This window comes from Cupressus sempervirens, chromosome 10, assembly GCF_028749045.1.
Source record: "Cupressus sempervirens isolate cs-2001-9-10 chromosome 10, ASM2874904v1, whole genome shotgun sequence".
NCBI classification, from domain to species: domain Eukaryota; kingdom Viridiplantae; phylum Streptophyta; class Pinopsida; order Cupressales; family Cupressaceae; genus Cupressus; species Cupressus sempervirens.
Genome location: NC_143127.1, coordinates 521,859,369 through 521,877,741, shown reverse-complemented (window position 1 = coordinate 521,877,741; position 18,373 = coordinate 521,859,369). Strand labels below are relative to the sequence as shown.

The following is an 18,373-nucleotide window of genomic DNA, read 5'->3' as shown; positions in this document are numbered from 1 at the left end:
TGAAAACCATGATGTCATAGCTGATGAGACAATGCATTTTTAGATGGAGATCGATTCTGAAAATGTTGCAGCTGAAAATTGAAATTCTTCAAACCTAGGGGATGCCTAATCTAGCATTTAAGAGCTAGAGCAAGATGGAGTTTATATAGGATTTGATTTGAAGGACTAATCAGAAATTTCTTCTCTAAATGATGAATATGGAGGACAAGCTGAAAGTATCAGATGATATGGTCATTGCAGCCTTAGTGCATTGTGAAAACACCCATAAGAGCATTGAAGAAACATTGTGGGTAGTTCAAATTGAGGTAAAGAATAAAGGGATTGTGAGTGGAATCAATAGCACATACTTTCACACTCTGGAAACTGCGAAAGAATGAAATCAGATTACTTGAAGCAGCTCGAAGATAGAAATATGGCCATCAACCATGCAAAAGATAAAGAGAAGGTAGATGAGCTATGTCTACAATTGAGTATGACACATTATTCATTGTACAAGGCTGAAAATCAGATTTCTATGGCAGCCACCCACAAGAAAGATGATCTTTATTCAAAACCCCAGGAGATCATACAGATGGTTGAAGGAATTGATACAATTTGTGAAGATGAAATCGAACATGTCATTCCAATCTCCCTCTCTCCAAACGAGACATTTTTTGATAATAATGATTTCAGGGGCTAACAAGAAGTCACATTTGAGAATTCTGATTTCAACAACAGCAGTTATATGCCTTCACACTATTGGGAGGTAACATCATTTCTGCATAAAAATGGGGATTCATCAAGTGATTCCAGCTCATAAATTTTATATGACGATGGTTATTCCCTTGGTGGAGGTGTAGATTTGACTAATAAGAGTTATGTTGAATCAAAAATTTGATAGTTGTCATTAATGCATACTAAAGGCTTCTATATTCTGACTAGACATTTGCCTCTGAATTTTTATGATATTGCGTTGTTAACTCTTTGATTGGAGATTTTATATTTATGCCTACTCCAATTATTAGTGGCTGTCGAATTGGGTCTGTCTTGACATTTTCAGATTTGGCTTGGAGTGCAGGAGATTTTGTGTTGCAAAGGTATTTGCAGAGTCATACCTTGTGATTAGACATTGCACATGGATTGGATTTATTTCCTATGCATGGGAACAATGAGGCATAACATCATTCTTAATATAAGCATCTTATAGCAGCGAAATTTGGTGGCTTAATGGTCTGATCTTCATGCATAGTGGGGGTATTCTTGGCATTGGTAGAGGTACTCGTGGATGGATGGATCACTATTATTACTCCAAGGGTTGTGTTGATTGGATGTTATGGGTTCTAGTAGTTGACAAGAGGAATGCTTTGTGCTTTGTGGATAGCGACGAGATTTAATCAGAGTAATGCATCAGGGTTTTACAGGTTGGCATGGGATCTAGGGATCTTATTGATGGATGGGTTGCATTCCTGGTTCACAGTTACCGGTATGAGTTGTAGAGCAAGTTCCCAAATGATACAGGATGTTGGTATTGATTGCTTGAGGCAAGCAATCTCAAAGAGGGAGAATTGTAAGGTGCCCTTTTCTGGGAAATTAGAAAATTAATAGGCCAACCCAAATATATATAAAAAATGACTAATGGGGACTTTAGGCAAAATTATTGAAAGAATAAATTTAATATTATTAAGAGGATTAAGAAGAGATGAATTGGCAAGAAGACAAGGAGGTAGGGAAGTGAAGCTACCGAGTCACCGCTTGGGTATTAATAGATGAAGACTTCATTCATTTCAGCTATGCTTGGATTTGTGATTTAATTTCAGATCTCTTAGTGAGGTTTTTATAGTGAAACCCCGGCGCACCCGGTGCGCGTGCGTCATGCACCCAAGTACCTCCGTTGGGAGTTTTTCCGCCGCCGCACCCCCACCTCACCGGTCAAGCACCCGGGGGGCACGCAGTGCTTGGGTGTTTCCAGGGTGCTTGTGTGCGCGGGTGCTTCCTGGGTGCTCGCGGGGTGCTTCTCGGGTGCTTCTTGGGTACTCACTTTGATATGGCTATGATACATTATTATTATTTCATTGTTTCATGCTATTCGGCTCATTGCCATCATGAGCATCTTTATGATATACGATATTCATGGAATCATATTTGAAGAATGAATTTTGAATCTTGCATCTTGAACTAAGTTAATTTGTTAAATGGTCATTAGTAATGGTTATGAAGTTTCAAGTTTCAAGTTTGAACTTATGGTTTGTGAATCACATTTCAATTTTCTCTATTCATTGTATTCAACTATATTTGGTATGTTAATGTTATATAATATATTGAAGTATCATTTCATAATTAGCATTTTCAGTCATATATATTATATATATACTATGCAACCCCCTCCCTCCACCCCCCCTCCACTCTCCCACCGCCGCACCCCTGCCGTCCCCTCGCTGTCTCCAAATTGAGGTTATTTTTTTCCTGCACCTGAAACTCGTCCTGACGTCCCCTTGCACCGCCGCACCCCCGCACTGGGATAACACTGGGTTTTTAGGAAGCTCAGCTTCTTTTCAGGATCTTGAGGAGGGAAACCTTGATGTTCTATATGGTGAAATGGACGCAAACCCTGTTCAATATCAGCTGTGGTGACCTCACATGAGATTTCACATCTAGAGTTACAAGTGAATTTCATGGTTTCCATTCTGACTGTTGGCACTGTTTTTAAGATTTGTTGTTTTTTCATGTTATTGTATTGCTGAAAATTGAAATAATAATGCAATAAGAAATTCTGAGTATTTAATATAGCCATTGATGGTTAATACTGCTAGTTTATTTGCATAAATTCTCTTTATATTTCTGAAATTTGTTTCTGAAGATATTTGAGAAATATATATAGTGGGTAATAATAGTTTGGTTGTCTTGGTGTGCATCTGGGTGGTGGCTATAACTGTGTGGGTGGTGTTTCTAGTGTATTATGAGCAATGCATCTGTGTGATTTAATCATTTGTGTATAAATAGTGTTCTTATTCGGATGTATTGAGCTTTGTTTGTCATTGTATAATTACATTGACCATTCTGAGCTTATATTCCTCTGTCATGTGGATTTAAGAGCTAATTAATTGTGCTGCAGCTTTATTTTTATTACAGTCCTTATAATATAGTTGATTAGAACAGTTTTTTATCTTCATCTTGTTATAACTCAGTTTCTAACTACTTTGAATGGCAATACTGCCAAAGGGATACTATTTGGATGCATTTGATATTGCAGAATTGGTCTGTTTACAACTAATTATTATAGCATTATCATATAGCTCATTTGTCCATTGCACATGCTAGCATTATTGACCTAAATTTCAGAGTACTCTGTTAGCTCGTGCTCTTCATTTGGATATTCATTTTATGTGTGTTTTTGATATTCAGTCTCTAGGACAGGTTTCACAACAGCTGTTGTCTGCCAAATCAATTTTCTTTCAGCTTATGCTTTTCCATTCCTAAATTTGTTACTTGAGGATGGAGTGCCTTATTTATTGGTAGAAGACATGTTTCTTGTGCAGGAAGAAGAACTTTACGAAATTGACATTCCCTTGAACTTTACAGCATCAATTGGTACTCGAGTTCACGGGCTTGCATGTTGGTTTGATGTTCTTTTCAATGGAAGGTGATTCCCAGTATTCCTTGTGTAATCAAACTAACAATATTCTTTTTTTTGTTTGCTTCATGTTTTTTATTCTTTCTAAACTAGACAGTTCTCATTCAATCTGCCAAGTTTGCGAACTACTTTGTGAAGTGCACTGGGTAATAATTTGAAATATCATATTGGTTAGCATGTGAATTAAATGCTGACCATGCTTGTGGACTTCAGTGATGCAATCTTTTTTTAATTTAATTGAAAAGCTGCATTGAACATCGATGGATTTGTAATTCCAAGTGAGAACTGCTTCTCAAATACATGTATGAAAACACATCGTCTCAGAGAAAGTGAACTTTTTCAACCTAACAACTAAATTTGCAGAGAATTAAGATTCAATATTACAGGAACTGTTTAAAACACTTACTTTGCAGTTAGAGTTTTAATCTTAAAAAACCAAAATTGAAAACTCATAATATTTATAGTAGGTTGCACAGTTGGACTTGCATCAGATTTGACAGACATAAAAATTGGTCTCGAGCTTGGAAAAGACTTGAGAAAGAACTCGGTAAAAGAAAAATAACTGTAGTTTTCCAAAAGCCAAAAACAAATCAATGCATTCAGAGAACATAAGAGCCATAAATTAAACATTGCAAGTCATGAGTCCCAAACACAATGTTTGAAATTTCATCATAGTTCAAAACTTTAAAATGTATATCAGAAGCATATGTTTATAGATGTGTACAAAATTTCATATAATGATACATCCAAATGTGTAAAATAGAAAACTAAATACATCTTCATTTTCTCTCTCCTAATACAACTCAATTTTTCAGGCCTTGAACTAGTAGGTGTTGAGGTATTTAGATGAGGAGGTAATTTTTCTTCTTCATTATCAGAGTCCTCATCTTCGTCATCCTCCAATGCTGCTGCTTCTGTTTCTTTTATTATTCCTCTCTCTAAGTCTGCAAGATCTCTAGTAAGGATGACATCATCATTATCATCTTCTCACTAATTGTCCAATCACCATATGGGTTGATGTCATCCAAGTCATTGAACTCATGTGAATCACCCTCAACCTTTCTAGTGTGAAGACAAAGGTTGTACCGAATGAAGACAGACTCATTGAGTCTCTTGTGTGTCAACCTAGTTGTCTTCTTTGTGTGAATACTTCCAAATAAACTCCAATTCTGTTCACACCCAAAAGCACAACATGGCTGCAACAAAATATGGATGGCTATCTTTTGAAGATTAGGCATGCAAGTATCATAATTCTTCCACCATAAATCTACAATTTTTTTAGAAATATTAATAATTTATAAGATCAAAAAAAGTAAGTTTGTAGCAGTCATTATCAACATTCTAATTTTTTAGTTCTAGTATTAAACAAAATGTTTTTATGTGGTTGTTTCTCTCTCCTCTTAATTGCTTGTTGTGAAGAGAAGAGTAAAAATTTGGAAATTAATAAAAAAGATTGTTAAACTCGTTACTCAACAATGAACATTTCCAAATTCATAAATAGTCCATAGCCTCCAACTCGTGAAGAACCTTTTCTCTGAAGTCACAGTTAGGAGCCATCTAAACAGTGCATGTAATTACACCTATGGTGACCTCATGAGCCCTGATTGAGTTAGAGAAGTAGAATCTTGGTTTAAGAAGTATTTCAAGGCATATATAGGTTGGTCGAGTTGGTTTGTCCACCTATGATCAATGATGTGCCAAAGGATCTCAATTTTTTTGAATTTCTGCCATAGTAATGGGAAATGGCCTCTTTGGTCCTATCCATGACCTCATAAATGAAACCCATGCCCTCTCCATCCACCATACGCAGAACCCTTACCAGTGTTTCTGTCACGAAGAAAATTAAAACAATTTTTAAATTGCAAACAAATTATCTTGTATAAAGTTTATATTTGTGTTTGTTAATTACCTTGATTAACTTGTTGCCACATTTTCCGAACCCATCATTAAAAACAATACTTACTATCTTTTCCAGCTTAGGCTTTTTGCAGTATCCAAACTCCAACCAAGCATAAGGCACAAACATTTTGCTTTAGAGGTGAAATGGCACCAAGAGTGCTTTGTAATGTGTGAGGAAATGGCTAGAAATCGTGTTACTCTTGGTCGCACAAGCTGCTTTCCATTTGTGTGTTTTCTCATCAAAGAGAGGACCAAGTACGATTATACTAAGTCACAAGGTCCGAGTTTGTTTGGAGTTCAACATTAATGAAATTCGGCTGAAGTTTGGCTAAGGTGAAAAATTTGACATTAAATTTGCCTTGTATGAATATAAATTTAAAAACTATGTAAATCATAATTTCATTAAATTTTAAAAATAATTTAACTATGTTGAATAGATTTGGAACTAAACTATATTCTAAAATAAAATAGTCAAGTTTATTATTTATTAAAGTAATATGTATATTATAAAAATGAAGCTATATACATATAGTTTTAATTTTAATTTTAGTTTATGAGTTATATAAATAATAAATATGTTGAATTTTATTTATTAAACAATGAATTTTTTATAATTGAAAATCTAATTAAATATTTTAAAATACTATAAAGGCATATAGCGATAAAATTTCCTTCCGCTACTTTACATGAATTGTGTCTGAGGGAGAGCGTGGAGGTCAACTCCATTTCCATCATTCATGGGGCAATGCTTCATATGCACTCGAGCTTCTGTTCTCTTCCACAAAATTATAAATGCTGAATTTTTCTTCATAGTTTTAATTTTAATTTTAGTTTATGAGTTATATAAATAATAAATATGTTGAATTTTATGTATTAAACGATAAATTTTTTATAATTGAAAATCTAATTAAATATTTTATAATACTATAAAGGCATATAGCGATAAAATTTCCTTCCGCTACTTTACATGAATTGTGCCTGAGGGAGAGCTAGTGTGGAGGTCAACTCCATTTCCATCATTCATGGGGCAATGCTTCATATACACTTGAGCTTCTGTTCTGTTCCACAAAATTATAAATGCTGAATTTTTCAAAAGGTAATGTGGATATAATTTGTCTTGCCCCCTTCAACAAGCTTTATAACATTAACATTGCAAAATATGAAGAGTTCTTTCCAACCTAAGTTGGAAGAAATTTATTGTGCTTTAGTCATGTGTGACAAAAAATCTGTTTTCAGTAGATATAGTAAATCCCAAGCATATTTATAACAAGAACTGAAAAAAAAAACCTTAGTTCGCTCGTAAAAATATAAATTTTAGAAAAACCAAAGGTCATCCTTCCAAATGACAGTTTCAGCCAAATTTTATTGAATTTCATATGTTTAACCTCATTAACAACAATAGATGCAATATATTGTATTATGATGCACTTATAATATATTATAAAATATTATAATGTTAATATATATTATAATATATTTATTGTAATATGATAAGTACAACTGTGATATAATGTTATATTTAAATTTTTTAAATTAATCAATACCTTTAATAGGGGTAGCTTCTTTTAATATCATGAAATAAAACTACAATTTTTCAGCATATTATCATGCCAAAATCGGAGTTTATTTGCTGACAACCAAGAGACCGCCCATAACCAGACATATCCTAAATTCTACCACCTACGGGGGGTCAAAGGGGCCTCAATTTGAGGACAGTGGGGGTATATAGTATATACTATACATATGATACTTAAAATGCTAATTCTGAAAAGATGTATAACAATATAAGATATAAATATGAAGTATAAGTTCATCAAGATTACTATTGCTAGTTTAGTTTTACATTGCATTGAACATTGAACAATAAAAGAGATCTAAGTTCTAACTTCTATCAAATAAATTATATAATCAAAGATTGAAGATTCAAATTCAAAAGTGATAGATATCTATTATCTATTTAGCAAAAGTATGAGTATCATTATCTCATCAATCATTCAGTGTCATAACTAATCATAAACTTCATTACATCAAGTAGCATCAACCATGATATGATAACAATGTTCAATGTTCAATGTTTCAAACTTCACACATCCAAGTCTCAATATAAAAATAAAGTATAAACCATAGTTGGAAAACTCGCCAAATGCAAAAACTCGCCAAGCCCCCCAAAAGTTTAATCGGGAAAAACTCGGCGATTTAAAAAAAAAACTCGGGAAAAACTCGGGAACCTAAAAAACCGCTGAAATTTAATTAAAAATACATTTATTTTGCAAAATTTAATGAGAAGATGCATCTAATAAGTTAATTAAAGACAATACAAAAGAAAGAAACAAAGTTTAGATATATATAAATGCATAATGCGTACAAAATTGCATTCTCATGCAGAATGCTCATGGTAGGAAGCAAAATAGTAAATTACTAAATAGTTTCAATCTGTCAAACTAGAAGTAAATACTAAAAGTCTAAATAAATCAATACAATGTGACAATGCCAATCACATCTTCCTCTTTCCACTTGCACTAGCAGGAAAGCGAGGGGGTCTAGTCCTAGAAGAAGTGCCCCGCACTGGGATAGGGCGTGAGCTGCGTGACTGTGAACTCTGTGGCTGTGCCCCCTCGCTCGACGTCCCTACTGACTGGCTCGGCGTCCTGGAAGAGGATGCATCTCCTCCTAATGGTAATGTCTGATCCTCGCCTGAATCAGCATCATCCTCGTCCTCATCCTCAATGTCATCCATAGTGAACTGAAAATCAGTGTCAACCTCCCCCTCCATGGCCTGCCTCTCCAAATCAGCGATCTCATCTGGTGTAAAAAATGGACTTGGCTCCTGTGCTGTCCAATCAGAATAAGGATCTATCTCATCTAGATCAAGCGGACCAGGTAGTTCTAAGAGCTGTGACTTTTTTATGCGCAACTTAAGATTATAGTGCACATAAACAAGGTCATTAAGCCGTTTTTGAGTCATTCTGTTTCTTTTCTTTGTATGGATGGACTCAAATAAGCTCCAATTGCGCTCACAATGGGATGAGCTACAAGGTTGGGATAGGACTCTGAGAGCAAATTTCCTTAAATTGGGGGTATTGCCACCCCAACTTGCCCACCAAGCATCTGCAAAACAAAATTTAAAAAGTTATAAAGCAATAAAAAACAAAATCAGAAGCACAACTTATCAATTAGCAAAAGTTTTAATGTTTGACGCTTTACCTGGTGCTTGAGTAGATCTTGCTCTCTTTGCTAGCATAGAAGAGAACAAAGGACCCCTTGATTCCACATAGATTTGTTGTTCGGTCACAATAAGGTCTCTCTCCTCTTCACTTGATATCATTCTCTCAATGCATTAAGAGAGACCTTCCATGACCTCTCCATTAGGATCTGAGTAGGAATCATCAACCCTAAAACAAATAGAAAATGATATCAAGTCTTACTACACAACCTTAAAAAGTAAAGTAAAATAAAGACTTATTAAAATCCCAACTTCAAGGACAATCAATTATCATAGTACCTGAATTTGGGATTGAGGAAGTAGCCTGCTGCATGAATAGGTTGGTGGAGCATATTGTTCCACTTCCTATCAATTATTTCCCAAATGGGGTCAAATCTGAGACTGTCCCCGTGATAGTAACTTCTAACAGCCTCTTTCGCCCTATCCATGGCCTCATAAAGACCTCCCATTGGGGATTGCTGCCCATCACATGTGCGCAAGACTAGAACCAGGGGCAGAGACATCTACATTTGAAATTTGAAAAATACAAATTAGTTAATAACATAGTAAGTTATGAATTGAAAATGAAACTTGAATAAACTAAAAGTCTAAAAATATAATGAAGTTACCTCCACAATCTCCTTAGCCTTTGCAAAAAAGCTATCATCAAAGACTATTCGTGCCACAGCTTCTCCTTCGGGCTTCTTTGAGTAAGGTGAAGCAACCCAATCAGCACACACAAACATTTGCTTCAAAGCCAATATGTGGTCAAGAATACTTTGCAACGTCAAGAAGACCGTTGCAAACCTTGTCATAGCAGGTCTCATCAAATCTTTGCCTTTAGTGGCTTTTCTCATCAAACTGAGAACCCATGGGTGATTATAGATATATTTCGTGACTTGCCTAGCATCTTCCACAACTGGACTCACCCAATCAAGTTTTCCTATGTCCTCCAAAAGAAGGTCAAGGACATGTGCTGCACAAGGTGACCAAAAAAGTGTGGGATGCCTCTCTTGGAGGATTCTACCTAAAAGATTAGCAAAAAATCAATAATGAGTAACAAACTTTCCATATTTAGTATTTACAAATTACATCAAATCTAAATTGAATAATACCATAGCATTACATTCATGATTCATATTGATTCAAATATAAAAAATTAAATCTACCTGCTGCCACATATGCTGCTGCATTATCTGTGATTATTTGCACCACATTCTCTATTCCCACCTCCATGACAACATTCTCCAACATTAAAGCCAATGTGGCTGCATTTTTCACTTTGTTGGAGGCATCGACAGATTTCCAAAACACCACATCATCTTTGCAAGCAATCAAGAAGTTAATAATGGTTCTACTTCTTCCATCTGTCCACCCATCAGATAAAATGGTGCAGCCATACTTCTTCCACTCTTTCTTTTGGTCTTCTATCAACAATGTTGCCCTACCAACCGCTTTGTCAAGCAACCTACAAAATTTAAGTGTAATATTAAATAAAGTGTAAGTGTTAGTAAAAAATTAGGAAATAAGTTATAACAATTAAGATTTAAAATATAACAATGAACTAAAGTGAATCTCAATTATTTACAATTACTAAATAGTAAAATACTAACCTTCCACTCATATCATTGCGATTAGGCGGCTTGTACCCTTTGCCTGATATTGTCATTGCATTCACCATATTGACCCAATAGGGACTATCAGCGGCATTCATTGAGATATTGTTGAAAAACCAAAAATCAGCTGCTACAATATCAGTTTGCTCATGCACCTCCTTAAACCATGCAGTGCCCTCTAATGATGGCTGTGCTCCAGGTGTGTTCCTGGGCACAAAATAACCACCTATCCCTGATGGGGATCTGGATGGTGATGATGAAGAAGTAGGAGATGTAGAAGAAGTGGAACCGGTAAAAGAGAAATTTTGTTTGCGGATCCGTGGGCCACGAAGAGATCCTGGTATGTTCTCAAGTGCTTCTTCTTCCTCTTGCATATCAAAAGGAGCTCCTTCAGATTCAGCTATGGCTGCCCTCATAGCTATTTTTGCCCTCTCCCTATTCAATTTTTTCTCTTCAGCAGCTGCAAGTAGGGCATGGATGAATCTTTTTTCTTCATCAGTTACCTTGAGACAAGGATTTGAGTCATGTTTCTTTATGCCTGCAAGGTGGTATTTGAGGCGGTTTATGCCTCCAGAAATAATTCTCTCACAGGGAATGCATATCACCTTCCCAATATCATTTGGATTTGGAGCTTCATAGGCATACTGCCATGCCTTATCTCTTGCATTTTTAGGCCGAGTGCCTATATATCCAGATGGGCATGGTGTTTGTGGCCACTCTTCTTGTGGGTTTGTCATTTTTTTAATGGTTGACCGTTGCCCTACACATAAATATATAGAGAAATGAATAAACAAAGTTAGAACTTAGAAGCTAGGGTTTCAAATGATTCAAACTTGAACCATATCCTTAGCAAACAACAAACTTCAACCATATCCTTAGAAGCTAGGGTTTCAAATGATTCAAAATGATTTTAAATGATTTGAAAACATTTACAAAAAACAACAAAAACAAAAGAACATTTGTTATAAAACTATAAAAAGTTTTCAAACTATGATAAGATGAACATACCTGGAAAGAAATTTGTCTTCTAAAATCTGTTAGAATCCTCTACAATCCACTCAAATCCGCCTTGAATCACTTGCAATCAGCCAAGAATGCCTCCAAACCTTCTTCTCTTCACTCCTCAAGGTTCTAAACAATGCAAATACAAGAAAGAATGAGAAAAAACACACTCACTGCCGCTTAAATCCTCACAGGCCGCGTTCACCAGTAAACCGCGAGTTTTTAGGAAAAACTCGCCGAGTTTTTGCCGACTACTCGCCGATTACTCGGCGAGTTTTTACCAGTTTGCCGAGTTTTTAAATCGGCGAGTTAACTGGTTAAAAACTCGCCGAGCTAGGAAACTCGGCGAGTTTTCCATCTATGGTATAAACTACAAAATCAAAATACAAAATGTCAAGTACTCAAAGCCCAAGGGCCTCCAAAATGCAGTAGAGGGTACCTAGAGATCTGTAATCATCCATGTCAAGTTGAGGCTCTAGCTCAACAAACTCATCATCCGAACTCTTGACCTCTTTAAGGGTAAGAGCTGTGAGAAGAACCGTGCATCAGAGGTATCTGCATCCTCATCAACTTGTGATGGGTCCTCTGGCTCTACATCACATCATTCTATAGAGATCTCCTTGTACACACGTGTTTTGCGATCTTTGATATGCAAGGCATATTGTACAACCACTAACTTCTCTTCTTTCTTAGAGGTAAGTCTGCTCCTCTTAGTATTGTGGATGAAGCTATAAGTAGATCAGTTCCTCTCAGAAGCTGAAAAACTAGATACTAGATAGCAATCAAATGACTAGTATGAGAATCAGAAAATTGAAATTGAAATTATGGAGAATCTTTCATAATTTTGAAAAGCCAAATTATTTTTATTGGCAAATCTCTCAATTTTTTAATTTTTAAATATTATTTTCATTGGCGATTATTTTGGAATCATAATTTTTTAGTAGAAAGTATTGCCGAATCTCAATAATTATAGGAAGTTCGCTAATCATGATGGAATATGACAAATCAAAACTGAACATGTTTTATCTCATGGAAATTATGAGGATAATTACATTATATTTTAAATCAATAGTGAAAACTAAATATTGGTAATATATCCCTAAACTAACTAATAATTATGATAATTATTGGCGAATTAATTTTAATTTCTTTGGTAATATATAATATTTAGGTTAATCAAATCTAATCATGTATCAAATATTGTGGCAAATCTTTGAGTTAATTTTTTTAACAAAATAAATTATTTAGTGATTTTCAATATTTTAAAACTAAATTATATAAAAATGTGGTGATTTAGGTTGCATTAAATCTTAAATTATGAGGCAAATTATTACTAGCAAAAAGGTCTAAAACTCGCAAAATTATGAATATTAACCACTAAAGAACACCCTAGTTGAATCCAGTAAGTGAACCATGGGATGTAAGTTTTCCAATTGTGCATATGGATGTCTCCCCTTATACAACATCATACATTACTCCTTATCAGTGCCCACACTTGCTTTCTTTTGACTAAAAAAATCGGCTTGCATTGTTCTTCCAACATCTCTTTGCAGATATAGTTTGCCCTAGTAGAGATTCCACCCTTCGAAAACTCCTTGTTTTCATTCAATGCCACTTCTTCCTTTTATAGCCTATATGGCCCTTTGATTAGTGTTGTCTGCTAGATTTGGCAAAGCCTTGTGCCAGATATGGAAGTGTTTACTCGCTAGGTATGGAAGTGATTACTTGCCAGATATGGTAGTCTATTGCCAAGCAGAGTAACGAGACTCGCCCCGCTCGACCGAGTGAGTGAGTAAAGAAAGCTTTGCGGGGTCAAAATGACCTGTGACTCCGGGTCGATGGGTTAGGTCAGGTGGCTCGCTTGACTCGTGAGTCAAGGCGTGACTCGTAGGTTAGGACAGTATTGACACAGCTGCGGCAAGCTACATTGGGTCAACAAAAAATATTTAAAAATGAATGTTTTTTTTAATGTTTTTGTTTGTCTCTTACCCTTATAACCCGAAAAGGCCTTGTATAACACTCTATTGTAGGAGAAAAGATTGCATTTGTGATATTGGAGCAACTATATGCTTGCATTTCAATCATCAAGGAGTTTATAGGAGCTCTTCTCAACACTTCTCAGCTCATTTCAAAGAGGTAAGAGTTTTTTTTTGGGATTTAGATGATTTTTTTCTGTATGTTTATGGGTGCATGGAATGTTTTGTATATCCTACAAAATCTCAAAATTTGAAAGGTTTTATCAGTTGCCGAGTCACTGGCGAGTCCTAGCCGGGTCCGAGTCTCGTTACTTTGCTGCCAAGTACATAATTTTATACCAAGTCTAATTACCAATGTTATTGCAGCATTATACTGCTGAGGACATCACACATAAATCGCAAAATATATCTTTATTGATTGTACCAAATAGTTACATTACCAATACCAATGATCTCCATTATTACCATGTCCCTTTCCATTCCTTGTGCTTTTTACATATAGTGCTTGGATTGGTTACAAAAACTGAATGTCGCAACTTGTGGTACATATGTTTTCCTAACTACTATATTAATTTCCTTAATGAATCTATTACAGCATATAATTAGTTTCTCTTTTCACTAAGGAAGGAACCCAATTAACGTGTCCCTTCAAGATTAGATTCTGCAAAAGCTTACCTTTCTCTGCTTTAATTACAACTTTCTCTATAGGTTTGTTTATGGCACGTTCTGCAAGCCCATTGATTCTATATGACTTGCTTTGCTGTCACAGAACTCACCTAGGAAGTGGAGATTATGGACCATAGTTTCCCTTTAAGATTCCTTAATTTATGGCTTGTTCTGAGTGCTTAAATTCCCTAATCTGAGCTATCCTATATTACCCCATACTAACCAACCCCTTGTTTGCTGTGATTTCAGACTCCTAATTGACCCCCCTGAAGAATGGCCACCAAATTCGCTATTTTTCAACAGTCTACCATCCTGCCAGAATCTACTTCCAGATTGGCCAAGAATTCATCTGCCTTATTTTCCTCACAGATTGAATGATATAATTTGTAATCTTTATGCTTCCTTAATTTTTCACTGATCATGTCCTCCCATTTTTATATTTTCCGGTTTACTGTTGAGCCTTTTGTTACAGCTCTTATTGCTACCTGTGAATCGCCTTCTATGTCTACTGACAAGAGTCTCTTGTCAATACACATTTGTTGCCCATTTGCCATGGCTTCTGTTTCAGCCTTATTATTTGTTGCCTTTCTGTTCAGATGAAATGTGTCACCTAAACATCTTGCCTCTCTGTGTCTCTCTATACAGCTGATCACCGCCTGGATTACTTTTCGCAGCCCTGTCAAAATTTATTTTGACTGTACCTGGAAAAGCCTCTGTCCTTGTTGCTTCTGACCTTTTATTCTTTGAAGCAATGATGATCCCTTGGTTCACTTTTAAGACCTGCCCACTTCTGAATCCCAATTAGAAACGTACTTCATCCTTTTGAACTATTTCTTTGTACTGATCATTCCTCTTAACCTCAATTCAATCTTTCAGGTTACCTCTTCAACTGATGCTTCCTTGTTAAAGATGCGATTGTTCCTTTCTTTCCAAGTCTGCTGCCTGATCATAGACAGAGCCGCAATCCAAATGTCACCGCATACAGAGTTCTTCCCATTGACCAGCCAGCTTTTAATTAAGCACAAAATGCTTGTGTTCATTGTAGCAGATTAGCTAGTCGAACGGATTAACCCTTAAGAAAATGCACAGGAAAGGAATATGTGAATAACTATCTCTTCATCTGACATGTGTATAATGTTATTAATTGAATATAGGATTAATACTGATAGATTTGCTCAATTTGTAGTGTATTTTTTATATCCATATTTGGTTATTAACATTAATTTTATAATTCTAAGTTACCGATTTGTATGCAGAACCGTAAGCGGAGGTAGGAAACAGATGTGGGATTTTTTTTTTGGTGGGGATATATATATATATATATATATATATATATATATATATATATAAACCAGTGACTTCAAATAAGAAATCTAGGTTATGCCAATGCCCAAAAAATGGCTGATTACTAACAAATCTGTTTAGTAATAGCACTGACACTTTGAACCAAGATGTCCAAATACAGTTCAAACAACAAATAGAACCAAGATGTATATTAATATCAAATATGCAACTCATGTGCATCTGGGCTGTAAGTATCATTGGATAACATGTAAATAATTGCTCAGTACTGTCGACCGCCATAGACAACTAGACGCCCAACCAATGAAGGAATGTTACAGAAGTATAAATAGTTTGGCCAGCCACAATACCATAGACAATCAGCTCACAGTGTGCCTGGATGTATTACCACAGTATGCCATACTAGAAGATCTTCAAGCCCATATTTTCCCTCTTAAGACACCAACATCATCAAGTAGAAAGCACAAAAATCCTTGCCTGGACTCTGGGTTCCAGTGGGTGGCATCCATTGGGCTTCTAGATGCACCAGGCATCCACACACACCAGCTTCATTATATACAGTTTATATTTAATTAATCTTTGATTATTTTACTAATAACAGTTATCATTTTTCTCCTTTAACTCTCTCATTCTGATGATGGATCACACAGTCTGATCTGAAGCATTGATGTAAAAATAGGAACACAATCTACCTTAGAAAATACAAGAAGCAATGATCAATTATTAATTAATTAATTTATATTTCAATGACATAATATTAAATTTCAGTAGTAGAGGGGGGGATATTACAGTCTTTCATTCAGAATTGGGCTTACTCCTGCTAGGTAAGTGAGGGACGAAGCATCCTTCCACACCGCCTTGTTGTCTTCCTTTTTGCAGCATGAGATATAATCAATGACAGATTCTCCATTGATCTGGGCAGCCTCATTGACCCAACTGAAACATGAAATGTGTTAATGATTGTATCCTCTCCATTCCACAAATCTACCCTAATCTTCGCATTTTTACCGTTCCCAATTTGCCAAGATAAGTCATCTGTAATTAAGAATTTATTTTCCTTTATAAATCTTCATACAGCTAATCCACCAACAGAGTTGAGTTGGAATCCTGATTGGGTCATTGCTGTTCAAGCAGTTCATTCTTACTAAGTTGCACCGATTCTTGTTGGGATTCTAAAACACCTTCCAGGTCTGTTTAGCTCCCAAGGCTAAGTTTTGAAGCACCATTCATCTTTGACCAGCTCCTCCATCCTTAGATAGATGTGCTACCTCCCAACTTAGCAATGGTATCTTATATCCGTTTACCTCCCTTAACCTCTTCCCATAAAAAAAACTTCATAAGACTCTCCATAGCATGTAAAATGGCTAGAGGAAGTTTAAAGAATGTCATAGCATATATTGGCAAGGCTAAGAGAACAACCTTGATCATTAGAATTCTCCATGCTTGTGAAATCCATTTATGTTTAAGAGCTGCTGATTTTTCACTGCACCCATTATAGCCAGATCCTCACAATATTCCTTTTTGGCTGAACCTGCAGATAAAGGAACTTGCGAATATTTTGTGAGCAGATCAATAATTTGAAAATCCAGTATGTTGGAAATGCGTGTTTCTATCTATAACTTTCTTGGTATTGAAGAAGCACATTACAGACTTGTCCTTGTTCACTGCTTGTCCAGATGCTTCTCTCCACAGCTTCCTTAATAACCTCAGCTTCTCTACACAAAGCTTCCCCAAATAGAAGTGTGTCATTTGCGAATTGGGACTGCCTCACCTTGTCCAATCCCTCAACCACAAAGATCCCTTCCCATGATCTTTTCTCTCTCAGCTTCCTTATTATCCTCCCCAATAGGCACAAGCAAATAAGGCGAAATCAGGTCGCCTTGCCTCAATCCCATAGTTGCTTTAAAGAAACCAAACAAGGAAGTAATTGCTGTCTGAAGTAGCCCAAGATTAAATGATTTCTATCAAGCTGTCATCAAACCCATATCTATTTAAAGGAACAAGTAGAAATTCCCATCCAACATTGACATATGCTCTACCAATGACATTGGAGGCCAATATTACACCGCCTGCGATTTCTTTCCTAGGTGTGAAACTTTTATGTTATTCTGACACGAATTTGCACATTAGCCTTTTTAGCCTATTTGCTGGAACCTTCTGTTGGTTTTCAAAACGGCAGATTGGAATCCTACGAGTCTTGACAACTCGATGTTGGGATATCTAACTGGTTATGGCCAACTTGACGAAACTGAATAGAGTGGTATGAGTTCCCTGCACTTTTGGTTCTGCAAAACCAAGGCGGGTGTACTTGATCCTAGACAACAACCTTAAATCCAAGATGCTTAAAGCAGATTGGTTAGAACACGAATACAACAAGAGTTTTCCAAATGGCAAGAGTTATAGAAAAACTCGCAATTTATGAATCAATAATAATAAATGAATAAATGAATATATGAATGTTTTTGAAATAAGTATGGATTAATGTAACAAATGAATGTATGAATTCGTCAAAGGAAAGAAATGAAATTATTGCCAGCATATGGATTATGAATCAAGAGTAATATAAAGACCAACGCTTAATTAAATGGGCAATAAGAGTCAATATTATAAGTTGAAATGTACAACTTTATAAAGTTCAAGGTATTTAAACTACAAACAATTTTAACAATTCAGATGCAATGGATCAATTATATGAACACAATTTAAAAGTAGTCTAGGATGCACTTTAACTCCTTTGATATGGAGACAAACTAGACAAAAATATGGAAATAATTAAATATTTCACAATATTTATGTTTATCAAGTTTAAAATGCAATAATGACCCAGTCCACTTGTTCGAACATTAGATCATTAATAGAATTAAAAAAATTAATTATAAAGAACACAACTTAATAATATTTTAAACCCTAAAATTTAAAATAAATAATTATGCTGAAAATAAAATCGCAATAAAGATACTTCTTAGAGATGATCTATGTAGTGCAAATCTATTTGGACCGCAAAAAATTCACCCAATAATTCAAATTCACGAGCTTTGTTCAATTGCTCATTCCTTTACGAATGAAAAATATAATATATCAAATTGTGCGTAGGATATGT

At 35.5% G+C, this 18,373-nt stretch overlaps 4 protein-coding genes across 6 annotated transcripts in view; 1 reads left to right on the top strand and 3 right to left on the bottom strand.

Moving 5' to 3' along the window:
- The window catches only part of LOC149534939 (putative histone-arginine methyltransferase CARM1), a 305,777-nt gene that overhangs the window by 192,310 nt on the left and 95,094 nt on the right, over window positions 1-18,373 (top strand). For all 3 annotated transcript variants that reach the window (XR_016356983.1, XM_089804488.1, XM_089804487.1), the window contains exon 12: window positions 3,516-3,619. Coding sequence is in view for 2 of the 3 variants with exons in the window: in XM_089804488.1 (XP_089660614.1) it covers window positions 3,516-3,619 (104 nt within the window). In the remaining variant the exon portion in view is untranslated. The remainder of the gene's footprint in view (window positions 1-3,515; window positions 3,620-18,373) is intronic.
- Window positions 7,988-8,882, bottom strand: LOC149534942 (uncharacterized). Its single transcript, XM_089806726.1, has 2 exons — window positions 8,714-8,882; window positions 7,988-8,617 (listed from the first exon to the last, which is right to left on the bottom strand). The coding sequence occupies exons 1-2, from the start codon at window positions 8,832-8,834 to the stop codon at window positions 8,004-8,006; spliced, it is 735 nt and encodes a 244-aa protein (XP_089662852.1). The 5' UTR covers window positions 8,835-8,882; the 3' UTR covers window positions 7,988-8,003.
- Window positions 8,918-9,567, bottom strand: LOC149534941 (uncharacterized). Its single transcript, XM_089806727.1, has 2 exons — window positions 9,341-9,567; window positions 8,918-9,235 (listed from the first exon to the last, which is right to left on the bottom strand). Exons 1-2 carry the CDS (start codon window positions 9,536-9,538, stop codon window positions 8,996-8,998), a joined length of 438 nt encoding a protein of 145 aa, XP_089662853.1. The 5' UTR covers window positions 9,539-9,567; the 3' UTR covers window positions 8,918-8,995.
- Window positions 9,608-11,863, bottom strand: LOC149534940 (uncharacterized). Its single transcript, XM_089806725.1, has 2 exons — window positions 9,881-11,863; window positions 9,608-9,738 (listed from the first exon to the last, which is right to left on the bottom strand). The coding sequence occupies exon 1, from the start codon at window positions 11,062-11,064 to the stop codon at window positions 10,288-10,290; it is 777 nt and encodes a 258-aa protein (XP_089662851.1). The 5' UTR covers window positions 11,065-11,863; the 3' UTR covers window positions 9,608-9,738; window positions 9,881-10,287.